Here is a 14147-nt window from a genome sequence, read left to right as displayed (position 1 = left end):
TAAAGCTTCTGAGCAGTCACAAAAGAGTCAGAATCTAGACAGGCGACCACAACATTTTAACTAGTAGGCTTTTGAGTCCAGAGAGGTCTAGAAAGATAGGCCCATATGCATATTCTATGGAAAACACCACTGGGGCATTTCTTGGTTGGCATAGAGACATGTTTTAGATGCAAGCAAGTGGGACATACAGTTGATCAATGTCTTGGTGTTGAGATTGGAGGTGGTTAGTCTTCGAGTACGCCTCATGGGGAATTGAATGGACAAAAACAACACGGTCGAGTTTATACTACAACTCGGCCAGAGGCCGATAAGTCAGACACGATGGTGACAAGTACACTCTCAATCTTAGGACATTATGCCTTAGTGTTATTTAATTCTTGCTCGTTTCATTCATTTATATCATCAGTGTTTGTTAAGCATGTTGTGCTAGAATTAGAGCCTTTGAACTATGTTTTATCAATTTCTACTCCATCTGGAGAAATTATGTTAGCAACTGAGAAGATAAAAGCATTCCAGATTGAAACAGAGAACCATGTGTTATATATGAGTTTAATAGTGTTGGACATGTGAGATTTTGATGTGATAATAGGCATGGATTGGTTGGCTGCCAACCATGCCAATATTGACTGCTCTCGCAAGGAGGTGGTTTTTAACCCTCCTGCAAAAGCTAGTTTTAAGTTTAGAGGGGTCGGGACTATAGTCATGCCCAAGGTAATTTCTGCTATGAAAGCCAACAAGTTACTTAATCAAGGTACCTGGAGTATTTTGGCTAGTATGGTTGATACTAGAGGCTCTGAGGTCACTTTGTCGTCTGAGCTGGTAGTGAGAGATTATCCAGATGCTTTTCCAGAATATCTCCTAAGATTGCCACCATACAGAGAGATAGACTTCACAATTGATTTAAAACTAAACAATACTTCTATCTCTAAAGCTTCGTATAGAATGGCTCCAGTAAAGCTAAAAGAGCTTAAGACCCAGTTGCAAGAGTTGCTTGACATTCGTACGTCTGAGTGTGTCACCATAAGGTGCGCCAGTGTTGTTCGTGAAAAAAAGGATGGTTTATTATGCCTATGCATAAACTAGGGAGTTGAACAAGGTAACCATCAACAACAAGTATCTTTTCCCCAGGATTGATGATATATTCGACCAATTACAAAGGGCTACAATTTTCTCCAAGATCGATTTATGTTTAGGGTATCATCAGGTGAGGATAAAAGACAGTGACATTCCTAAGATTGCATTCCATTTTAGATATGGGCATTACGAGTTCATTGTGATGTCATTTCGTTTGACTAATGCTCCTACTGTATTCATGGATCTTATGAACATGGTGTTCAAGGAATAACTTGACACTTTTGTGATAGTCTTTATTGAAGATATTTGGGTATATTCCAAGACAGAGGCAGAGCATGAGGCACATCTTAGGAATGTTTTGGGAACGCTAAAAGAGAATAAGTTGTATGCTAAATTCTCCAAGTATGAATTTTGGCTACGACCAGTGTCCTTTCTAGGATATGTGGTGTCAAAGAAGGGAGTATCTATTGATCCTGCAAAGATCGAGGCTGTTACAAGTTGGCCTTGTCCCACCACCGCTGGCGAGATGCGTACTTTTATGGGTTTAACAAGATTATTATCATCGGTTTGTAAAGGATTTCTTTCACAAAGCCACTCTGTTGACTCAGCTAACCAGGAAAGGAATTTCCTTTGTTTGGAGTAAGACTTGTAAGGACAAAACTCCAGTGAATCAATATATACAAATATATATAATGTTGAGTTTACATGGAGAGAATAAAATGTACAAATACAATAAACTAGAGCATTACAATACCCATAAATTCTCCCACTTGCCCTAACGATACAAAACCCGTAGACCTAGTCCTACTAGGTAACCCTCGAACACTTTAACCAAGAGAGCCTTTGTAAATGGATTAGCTAAGTTGTCTTGGGAAGCAATCTAGGTGACGATTATGTCTCCTCTGTGTACAATCTCCCTAATGAGATGGTACTTCCACTCAATATGCTTTCCCCTTTTATGGCATCGTGGTTCCTTTGAATTTGTAACTGCTCCAATGTTGTCACAATAGAGAGTGACAGATAGGTGCATATTAGGAACTACTTCCAGATCTATCAGGAACTTTCTGGGCCATACTGCTTCTTTTACTGTTTCACTTGCAGTTACATACTCAGCATCCATTGTGGACTCTGCAATACAACTCTGCTTGATGCTCCTCCGTTTAGAGTGAATACTGACCCCAAAGTTGATTTTCTAGAATCAATATCGGTCTGAAAGTCAGAATCGGCGTATCCAGTAAGGATCAAATCCTTAGCCCTACACGCGAGCATATAATCTCTCATTCTCCGAAGATACTTGAGAATGTTTTTAACAGCAGTCCAATGGTCATGACCAGGATTGGACTAAAATCTACTGGCAATTCCTACGACATAGCATATATCAGGATGAGTACACATCATTGCATACATCAAACTCCCAACTGCAGATGTATATGAAATTCGATTCATCTTCTTAACTTCTTGAGGCGTCTTAGGACTCTGTTCCTTAGACATGTGAATTCCATGCCTGAAAGGTAAAAAGTCTTTTTTGGAATTTTGCATTTTATACCTAGACAATATCTTGTCTATATAAGATGCTTGAGATAAAGCTAAAGTTTTGTTCTTGCAATTCCGAACTATTTGGATTCCAAGAACATTGTGCTTCTCCCAAATCTTTCATTTAGAATTGTGAATCCAGTCATCTCTTAACATCAACTAGATATTCTACCTCATTCCCAATGAGCCCACCGTAGGGAAGAAGTAGATTAGGACAAGAGACTAAGTTATCTTATCCTCTTATAGAAGATCAAATAAAGAAACGCACAAAACTGTCATCCTTTAGGGGGACAATCCCAGGGTGCCTCGAGGCGATATGCAGTAACTTTATTCAACCTAACGAGGGAGGCCGAGGGATATGCTGTCGCACTTCCTGTTCCCACTTACTATGAACACTTTCTCCATCCACCTTGATATTAACCTACCCAAACACCATCCGTTAGGTGGACACGCCAAAGGTGCCGCGAGGCCGAAGTAGATCTCACGGTGTGGACTATTTAGGAGAAAAGTGAAAGGTTTAAGTGAAGCATCTTATGCCCCAAGTACCTCCCACTGAATGTTCTACCTAGGGTTCATTAACCTAGACAATCCGGCTACTAATTTTAGTCTAAGTCGTCTTTTTAAAATTTGCTCATAAACAACGTTTGTCTATGAAATATAAACAAGTTCAAGTAATCACATGTAAACACTTTAATGGATTGTCCTTAACTTGTATGCATGCATCAAATCTATCTAATTCACCTTTCCAAGTAAGTTCCCAGGTAGGGGTATTACGTTTCCGTCAACTTAGATACCCCAGCCTAGGCAGAACCCGCCTTAGACAAAAGGTCCCCTATAGATAGATTTGCTACACTTTAACCTTTTATTAGCTAATTTAATCCTATTAAACTGATTAAAAGATTAAAGCCTTAGATTGCTAGTCATATTAGAACAGTGATCTTAGGTCTATGTGATCCAAGTTTTAAACACTTTAAAACCATGAATTAAATCTAAGTGAGCATGCATATCTTTCTTATTTCTTTTAGTTCTAATTTCTCTTTAACTTTTAAAAAAGAAACAACTAAAACCATTAGGCACAACGAGGTGTTTATAACACTTATAAAGTAACCTGTGTGTCATGCTTCATGCAATATCCGGTTATTACTATACATATCTTTTATATAACACGTAATAACCAAGAAAACATGCTATCATTCACCCTTATACTATAATAATTATAATATAAAGATGATGCATGCCAATGCTTTTTATTCATGCATAAATATAACTCTTATATTATATGATGCATGAGGATGCTCTTACATAATTAAATCATGCTTCTCTACATTATAACAATTACAATAAAAAGATGATGCATGACCAATGCATAACCTAAGGTGGGATTTACTATATGTGCATACCATATGACATATTATAAACATACATCGCATGTAATAAATAAAGGATTAATGGATCGGGATGAGCCTTTACAAAAAGTCGGAATGAAATAACCCTATCTATTACATTTTTCATCGAGCAAACCGGTTCACAGACGAGCCGGGTCTTGAACCGCCAGGAGGACTCCATCGTGTAGTAAACGCCATAGGTAAACGATTGTCCAGTGCGCACTAGACGATAGAAGCAAAATTAAACAATCGCATAGATGACAACGAGGCTGCAAAACCTGATCATCTATGCGAACATTTAATGCGGCGACAGATAAACGATTTACCTTACGTTACTAAGCGATCGTTTAGTCAGTTACTAAGCGATGAAGCTTGCTGACCTAAACGATCGTCTAGTGCGCACGCGTGTTAAACGATACGCGAGCATTCCATCGTCTACATGACCCGATTCTCGACGATCGCATACCCGATCGTCAACACGATGCAATCAACTCTTGATCGCATACCCCATCGTTTAACCGATGCGATCAACAGCGATCGCGTACCCCATCATCTGCACGATGCGATCAACAATGATTGCGTACCCCATCGTCTGCACGATGCGATCAACCCTTGATCGCCTCCTTCCTCGAAGAACCGCAACACTTGCTCCGATCTTCTTCACAAATGACTTAAAACTCAAATAAAATTTGAATACAAACTCGATAACGATTATTAATGCCCAAAAACGTAGGGGCCTTTACAAACAACCATAAATGTAAAAGAATTAAATCAAACCGAGGCTAATCATCCACGAAAACATCCATTAATCCGCACATCCACAGCAATTTAACGATTAAACAGTGTAGATTTGCACCCACCAAGAATGTATATGTAATTTCGTTGCAACATATGAAATTGGAGTATCAAAACCTGGCTCCGATACCAATTGAAGGATCTCTCAATGAAGAGTTCCATAAGTGCTGTTGGATCTCTCGAATTTCACCATGACTGAAATATACCAAATACACTTGAACATACAGCTATGCAAACAAACAGTAATTAACGGCATGTTTTAAACAAAAAAATAACAAGGGAGAGAGTTCTCATACCAGTGAAAACACTATTCAATCTATGGAACTTAACGCAGCGAAAGACCTCTACCCGATCAACAAATGCCCATCAGAAGCATCAGATAGCAGCACAACAACCGTAAACAAACAAACGCAGTGGGGAGACACCACCAGAAAAGAGTCCTAGGTATTCTCGGAGTGAGAACCCAAAGCATGATCTTCGGTGAGTTTGGTAGAGGTAGGAGGAAGAACTGATCATGTAGACGATAAGCAAGTGGGAGAAAATAAGAAGCTATCGTATAGCTAGATGCTTATCGCTTAGAAGAAACTACACGATCGTGTAGATTTTACTGAACGATCATTTAGAAAAAGGTAGGCGATCGTTTAGCAAACACGACACACTATACAATCATTTAGGAAAGCTAACCGATTGTTTAGGAATTAGTGTGCGATCGTTTAGGCGCGAGGTATGCGATCGTTTAGGCTTCCACACCAACGCAAAAACCTTCAATATTTTTCTGAACCTTTTTCGAAGCTTTCAAAATGAAACACAATTTCATTTATTCTTTTCCATTAACGCACATCCGAGAGAGATTTTAGGTTAATTATCATATAATTAACCAATTAAATTATTAATAAATATAATCATATTATATTTTTACCCTATAGTTTGATATCACATATCTACTATAGTCATTTCTCCTCTACTTGATATAAATCATATTTATATCTAATTTCCTCCAAAATAATGTATCTCATATATTTAGTCAATTATAACATATATAATTAACCAGTCCAATTATATCATATATAATTGAACTTCCTTTTGTCAATTTGAACATTTCAAATTAACCTAAATACTGATTCTCGACTTTATCCAAGCTACCCAGGGGACCTAATGGACCTGTGGCTTGAAGCTTCAACGGTCCGTGAATAGCTGACTAAAACTCTTTACCCACCAAATCCACCATTCGTTAACTATCAAACATTCCACTAAAGACCAACAGTTGAACTCTTCTTACCACAGATATATTTCTGTGTCCATCAAATATAACCAATCATGAATATGATGACCCTTCACAGATGCTCGTAAGTACAATTGGGCCAAATTACCATTTTTCCCCTGTAGTTACATTTCACTCCTTAAGTACCACTGATTCCTCTAAGGAACAATACAACATAGTCCAACTATGTGTGAACACCTCTTGGGCCAAGAGAAGGTGTATAGTGTCACATCGTTCAAGCCCTGGAATCAGCCCTTAAGGAAGCTATCTATCTACTTACCCCTGCCTCGGGGGAAGGAGTGAATTTTATCTTGTGTAGCTGAGTTCCCAACTCCCAAATCAGATGAATCCCCGGCGACCTAGCCACTCACACCCATACAAATCAAAGGACCGTCCTCAATGGTATGAGTTCCCAACTTACTCAGAATTGAGATTATGTTACCTATGGTCATCCTAGTGAAGTGAAGTCTCTGTCATGAACGGTGTTATACAACGAGATGTTAACACTTCGTGGTCAAGTCTTATACAAACTCTTTGTATAGGACGCCCTTGCTCGCATGTCCCCAACACGAATGATCAGGATTCGACTGAAGGATCTCATATCGAGAGTTCCATGAACGGGTTTAGATCGCCCCGATTTCACAGTGACGAAACACAAATGACATACATTCAACACATACAGTTATGCATATAAAATAATTATCAGCATGCTTAGAATACAATAATAACCATGGAAAGGGTTCATACCAGATGAAGACACCCTTTGAACGTCTGAACCCTATACAGCGAAAAACCTCCCACAGATCTACCAGCACCCGACGAGTATGTCGACTGCAACAACACGATCAGAATGCACACGAACACTGCAGTGGGGAAGACACCACCACAAGAGAAACCCGGGTATCCTCGGCATCAAAAACCCAAAGAGTGGGCTTTGGTGAGTTTGGTAGAGGATGGAAGAGAAGGCGTTGTGTAGACGATAAGCAAGTGGGAGATGAAATTGTATAGTAGAGCTACACGATCGTGTAGGAAAAACTGAATAATCATTTAGGAAAGACGTATACAATCGTTTAGAGAAAACGTGAGGCAGACGATCGTTTAGACGAACGAGCTTCTATTGTATATGCTCTCGCATCGCTTTCACGGATTCTTTTTGGGCGCGTGATAATACAAATGCACAATTGATCAAAATGAAAATGATTTTCATTGTTTTAATCTGATGGTTACCATAACCATCGCAGCCCCACTTCCCATGTCCGAACGTGGATAAATCTGTTAATTATCAAATAATTAATCAATTAATTTAATTAATAAATATAATCATATTATATTTATATCCTATAGTTTAATATCATATATCTACTATAGTATTTTCTCCTCTACTTGATATAAATCATATTTATATCTAATTTCCTCCAAAATAATGTATCTTATACATTTAGCCAATTATATCATATATAATTAACCAGTCCAATTATTTCATATATAATTGAACATCGTCTTGTCAATTTGAACATTTCAAATTAACCGAAACAATGGTTCTCGACTTTATCCAAGCTACCCAGGTGACCTAATGGACATGTGGCTCGAAGCTCCAACGGTACGTGAATAGCTGACTAAACTCTTTAGCCACGAGATCCACCATCTGTTAATTGTCAGTGATTCCACTAAAGAGTTTCTGTGTCCATCAGATATAACCAATCATGAGTACGATGACCCTTCACAAATGCTCGTAAGTATAGCTGGGTCAATTTACCGTTTTTCCCCTGTAGTTACATCTCACTCCTTAAGTACCACTGATTCCTCTAATGAACAATACAACATAGTCCAACTATGTGTGAACATCTCTCGAGCCAAGAGAAGGTATGTGGCGCCACATTGTTCAAGCCTTGGAATCAACCCTTAAGGGAGTTATCTATCTACTTACCCCCTGCCTCGGGGAATGAGTGAATTTCATCTTGTATAGCTGAGTTCCCAACTCCCAAATCAGACGAATCCCCAAAATGGTAGGTTTGAATCGCGACCTGGCCACTCGTACCCATACAAATCAAAGGACCGCCCTCAATGGCTGGAGTTCCTAACTCACTCAGGATTGAGGTCATGTTACTTATGATCATCCTAGTGAAGTGAAGTCTTTGTCATGAACAGTGTTATATAACGAGACGTTAACACTTCGTGGTCAAGTCTTATACAAACTCTTTGTCTAGGATGTCCCCGCTCGCATGTCTCCAACACGAATGATCAGGATCAGACCATCTGTTACAAGTCACAACACTTATGACCATTCCACAAAGCGGACCGCATCTGTAGCGTTACCAGGATAAGGTTTCCCTCCTATATTCATATACTACAAACCATTTTGGTTATCATTCAAGACATGATCCACTTGTATGTCACCACATACATGCTTAAGTTACATATAGATAACCAGGGATTTTAAGTTTATTGGTTTGTGGTAAAGCAAATAAAACATGAAATTGAGCAAAAACAAAAAAAATTATGTGAAGTAAATATCATATATTATACAACACAAGCGTTCATACAAACTGTTTACAAACTGCAGGACACGAGACTTTAGGACATCAACCCCAACAGTAACATTTACAAAGCGGGTCGTATCCGTAGTGTCACTAGGATAAGGTACCCAGCCTTATCCATCTACTACAGGCCATTTAGATTATCATTTAAACATGATCCACCCGTATGTCTCTACATACATATTTAAATTACATAAAATAATCTAGGGTCTTTGTTTATTGGATTTAGTGTATGCTCAAAAAATAATAATTTGTTTATACAAAATTTACAAACTACAAGAATACAAGAGAGATTTAGGACACCAATCCCGACATTTTGATACCCATGGAATTTTGGCACTAATTAGTTGCTGCCCATTGAATTTCAATTTTAGGTTGGAGTTTTGAAGGAAATCAAGTTACTGACCAGCCATAGTGAGTTTTGTATGGGTTTTAGTTACACTTGAAAATCTACTGACTTATGGTTTGATTTACTGTTGTCCATGGGCCTTTAGCGTTAAACTCAAGCTTAGGGAGAATTTCGAAATTTTATATCAAGTTGTTCGACATTATTAAGTGTTGAATTTGGCAATTTGGGTAAGTTTTAAGGCTTCGACATCCCTTGTGTTGTTTATTTAAGTTTTGATTGGATAAATTCTTAGGAACACTTTAAAATGAATTGACAGCATGGTTAAGGGTCGTAAATGATGAAATAAAATCTAAACACGGTCTTTGACAGGAACTTAATCCAAGATTCTAGCCAGGCCAAGAGTAGGATTGAACTGGCTATTTTATTGGGTTTAATCAAGGTAAGTGATTTACTACCTGTTCGCCCTAGAACTCAAGTTGGTATTAAGATTGTGTCGCACTAAAAGCATGATTCTATTTTGATGGGTTAAATTGCTATAACTTGCTATGGTTGGATTGTTGAGATTGTTCTGAAAACTCATGAGATATGTTACTATGTTTATTATAATATGCATGGTTTGTTATGATTTTGGACGATGTATGATGTATGTAAGACTGATGGTGACTGTTAGCACCTTCATCGAACTGTGATCATCCTCTAAGTATGTTTCGGCATTCTAATGGGATCGCCAACTACGATTGTGTTATTGTGACTCTTCAGAGTTACTTCTTATGAAAGCGTGCCTTCAAATTCACTCCTTATGCCTATGTCTATGCCTATGTCAGAATGTACACATTTGTCTTGATAAGGATACTAACATTTGCACCCAGTGAGCCTAGTAGTGGGTCACTTAGTGGGTATTTTTATACTCATTTTGTTATCTATATTTTTTTTTTAGGTAAAGAAAAGAACAGAACTACAGATTGACGAATGATAAGAGGAATTTGTGACCAGGCCTTAGGACTTGACAACACTTCCGCATATGTTTTCCTTATGTTTACAAATTTTAGCTTTGTAATTAAACCTTTAAATTCTTTTAATATTTCATTTGTTTTTAATTTCTATTTAATTTATTATAAACTAAGGCTAAGGGTATCTGGAGCAGAGATTTTATGTTTTTTTTTTTCATATATAGTTTTTATAGCAAAAAGTTATTGTATTCTTTTGAACTTAGTTAAATTATGTGAAAAAACCGTTTCAAGATTTATGCATGCAATAATAGTGGTCTAATTTCCATTTTAAAAGGTTAGGTCGTTACAATTTTTTTTACTTAAAAATCATTTCAAACAAGTCAGGAGAAAGAAGTGGAAGCATCTTACCATTTGTCATCTACACGTACTTTTTGGAAAAGAAAATTGAAGGATTCAATAATGCAATTGATATCATTGATTAAAGATTGCAAAGATACAAAAAGTTTACATACTGAAACTGACCCTAGGATTTGTGACGTTTTTGGAGGAGAACATGATTTCTAACATCCCATCCCACACGCCAGAGAAGGCGACCTTTGTCCTTGTCAACAAGCAAATAAAGAAGAAAGTGCCTTCTTTTCTTTCAAATTAAAGTTTATGACTTTATTCTCAATTTTTTTCCTAAATGTTAATCATAATAGAAAATTTCAATCTCGAGATTTCGTATGTTTGAAATTTCGGTAATTTTGGTAAGGGAACAATTTCGATTTATCTCTACTTCTCGAGATTTTCATCCAAATTTCAAATTTTTTTTAGTAATTAGTTATGCTATCTCGATAGAAAATTTTCTTTTTTATTATAAAAATTATTTTCAAGAAACTACATATTTACTTTTAATTTCATTCAAGCCTTTTTCGTTAAATTTTTACATCATTTCATCTCAAAATTGAATTAAGGTGAGTTTTATTTTTTTTACCATCCTAACCATTTTCAAGAAATCAAAATTGAGAAAAATAATATATATTTATTTTTAACTTCATTCAATTTTTTTTTATTCAATTTTATATCATTTCATCTATTGAACTGATGTAAGTTCTCTAATATTCCTCACATTTTCTCTCAAACTCTATTGGCAGAGTTTTCTTTTTCTTCTTTTTTTTCTCTATATGTTGAGTTATATTTAATGTTATACATTTTGTATCCGTTAACATTTACTCATATATTTTACAATATAAATCTAAGTGTTGTCATATTTCATATAATTGATTATAAAAAATAGTTAGTTCTAGTATAGTTTAGCCACAATTAAAGTTTGAGTATAGTAATTTGAACCTTCAGCAAATACATGTCAATTATGAATTGGGATAAAAAGATTTGAATCACAAACCTCGTAGTTACTAGTATGCTCATATGTTAGTTGAGTTAGACTCATTTTGATACCTTTTTTCTTTGAAATTCTAAATACAAATACATAAAACTATATGTAAACGTAACGTTGTAAAATTCAAAGAGGCTTTCAATTTATTTGAAAAAAAAAATCATAATCACGTTTTGTTAATTATATGACTTAGAAAATGCAATGATATGCAACATTTTCAAAATTAAAATAAATTAATTTGGAAAAATTTGGGACATACCATGAATGATAAATTTGCCACAAAGGAAAAATAATTATTTTCTACTTTCTAATAAGTCAAAAAAACAAATGCGTCAGACTCTATAGTTAGAGAGAGAATTTAAGATGTCTTCTATTCTAATGGATCATTATTTATTTATTATTTTGTATTTATTACATCAATTCATATTTCATACATTTACGGTTAAAAAAAGAAAATTAATGGGATAATGTTTTTTACAAATAAGTTCAATTTGCCAAAATAAAGTCATAAGATCAGAGACCTTTAATCTATTTGACAAAAAAACAAAAATTGCACAAATATAATTTTTTTGGTACAATCCAATGCAACAACATAATTCAAAATTAAAAAAAAAATTATCGATAAAAAACCATAAGATTGAGATGTACTTTGAATCATACACTTTCCTATAATTACCATTGTCATGGGTCAGATACATTGCCAAAAAGAGAAAAAGATGAAAAATTTATTTGCCAACGAAACTCTTATAAATGCACAAACTATTTATCGGCAATGGAAAATATGTGTTATAATAAACCATTTGATCTTTTATTATGAAATTAGAAAATATTCAAAGTTATTGCATTTATGTGTGTTATAATAAACCATTCGATCTTTTATTATGGAATTAAAGTTATTGCATTTTTTTTATTAAAAACTCTTCATATTCACCTTAAAATGAAAAACATGGTTATGCTTAGATGAAAATTGGTTTTAATGCCTTTGATGGAAAATTTGTAAAAATTAATGAGAGATACACAAATTAATGAAAAGGAAGTGGGAGTGGTGATTAGGTATTATATGGTAAGACTTTATACTAAATTGTCTTAGAAAGATTCTCCATCCAAGCTATTAGAACATAAAGATAAGTATATGTGATAGATTTTATTTAAAGAAATAAATTTGAACAAATTTGAACGGAAATTGGTCAATAATTATTTGGTTTAAAATATCATTTTTGTCCAAGCTATACTTTTAAAATTTGTCCACTTTTAATTGTTGCATTTTCAATTGTCTAATTTTAATTTATGTACTTACAATAAATTTCAAATTTAATTTTCATTGCTGGTTTTTATTTTTTACATTTAAAAAACTTTTCGTTATGTATTAATATTTTTTTACCATATTTCTTGTATTATATTATTATCATTATTTAACTAATTTTAATAAAAAAAATAATTTTGAGAGATTAAATTTAAGATTTATTGAAAATAAAATTCAACGGCTTAGAGATGGAAGCCAAATTATTAATATAACAAACAATTTTATTTGTGGTAAATTAGAGGATATGTTCTGAACGGCATTCCTAGCATAAACTTTTTCTTCTTCCTTTTTATTTTATTTTTGACTTTTTAGAAATATTCCAAGTCCAACTTCATTCTTGGACGTTGTCAAAATCTGGAATAACTTTCTAAAACAACACCATGTCAAATTTTGAAATAAAAAACAAAAACTAATTTTGGAAACTTGATATAAATTGCAATAACAATTAAGAAAAAGGGCATATATATCTCAAATAATGAAGAGAATTACGAAAGAAATGAGAATAATTAAGGGAAATTAGAAGATACATGTGACAATAGGGTTTGTAGTGATGTAAATAATAGGGAAGAAGAGGGAAAAGACGAGGGTGCCCCTGAAGAAGAACTTAATTAGAAGGGGATTTAAAGATGAGAAAATTGAGAGTTTCAAGAGAAAAATAGATGAAACTCCCCTTGGAATGAGTGAAGAAGCAGCCGAAATTGGAACCCACTACGCATTGCCAACCACTTCCGTAAGCCCGATCAAAATCCTAATTTTAATTTTAATTTTTAAAAATAAAAATGAAATAATTAAATAAGTTAATTATGAAATGAATAATTATTGTAGCGTATGGCGTACCTTCTTGATATGGGCAGCAAGAGAGAGAGAATCGGAGACGTCGAAGAGATCAAGGGCGTGAGAGGCAGAGGCCATGGCGTGACTCTGCATTTTTTCCGACATGTCGGTTTCTTTCACGGTGGCCTTCCCTTCCAACATCGTTTTATGTATCGGTATCGGCTGACGGCTGCTTCTTTAATTTCTTTATAGTGAATATGGAAGATTATTATTATTTATTATGGTATTATATAAGTGGAGAAATTAAAAAAGGGAATGCAAATCTCTGGCTGCCAAATTGGAATGGGGGATGGAAATACATAGGCGAAAAGACTAAAACAAACAAAAAACTCTCTCATCTTACTTTATAACGACTTGTTGGAGCTGACTGGTGGGTTGCGTATGGAATACTTCTAACCTTTTTCTACTTTTTTTTTTTTTTTTTAATTATTATTATCATTTATTTATTTATTTTCTTTTTTCTTTTTCTTCAGGGATTTTTAACTCACGTGAAAATCGAGCACTTTTTTTCCCTTTTTTCCCCACATTATCTCGCTCTATTTTTACTTTCTTTATCATTTTTTACCGTATTAATTCCTAGAGTAAAATAACTTTTTGGTAGTCTATAGTTTTTATTTAGTTTTTAGATTTCAAAATATTATTTATTTAGTTCTTTTAAGTTTTGAGTTTCATTTTAATTTAGTTCCTAGATTTCAAAATGTTACAATTTTGCTCTTAATATATGAGTTTTGCTCTAATTTGATCCATA

The 14147-nt window shown here is 34.7% G+C and overlaps 1 protein-coding gene across 1 annotated transcript; it reads right to left on the bottom strand.

Annotated features, from left to right (window-relative positions):
* Positions 1-13010: 13010 nt before the first annotated feature.
* On the bottom strand, positions 13011-13709 carry LOC120070931 (dynein light chain 1, cytoplasmic-like). The gene is made up of 2 exons (XM_039022843.1): positions 13403-13709; positions 13011-13313 (listed from the first exon to the last, which is right to left on the bottom strand). The coding sequence occupies exons 1-2, from the start codon at positions 13538-13540 to the stop codon at positions 13170-13172; spliced, it is 282 nt and encodes a 93-aa protein (XP_038878771.1). The 5' UTR covers positions 13541-13709; the 3' UTR covers positions 13011-13169.
* Positions 13710-14147: the final 438 nt, after the last annotated feature.

This window comes from Benincasa hispida, chromosome 2 (assembly GCF_009727055.1).
Source record: "Benincasa hispida cultivar B227 chromosome 2, ASM972705v1, whole genome shotgun sequence".
Lineage (NCBI taxonomy): Eukaryota > Viridiplantae > Streptophyta > Magnoliopsida > Cucurbitales > Cucurbitaceae > Benincasa > Benincasa hispida.
Note: the sequence above shows the minus strand (reverse complement) of the source record. Positions and strands in the feature narration are given on the sequence as shown.

Excerpts from the sequence above, each read along its gene's own strand:
- LOC120070931 (XM_039022843.1), bottom strand. The coding sequence starts at position 13,540 with ATGTTGGAAGGGAAGGCCACCGTGAAAGAAACCGACATGTCGGAAAAA. Across the intron at positions 13,314-13,402 it reads TTGCTGCCCATATCAAGAAG|GATTTTGATCGGGCTTACGG; the intron begins GTACGCCATACG and ends AATTAAAATTAG.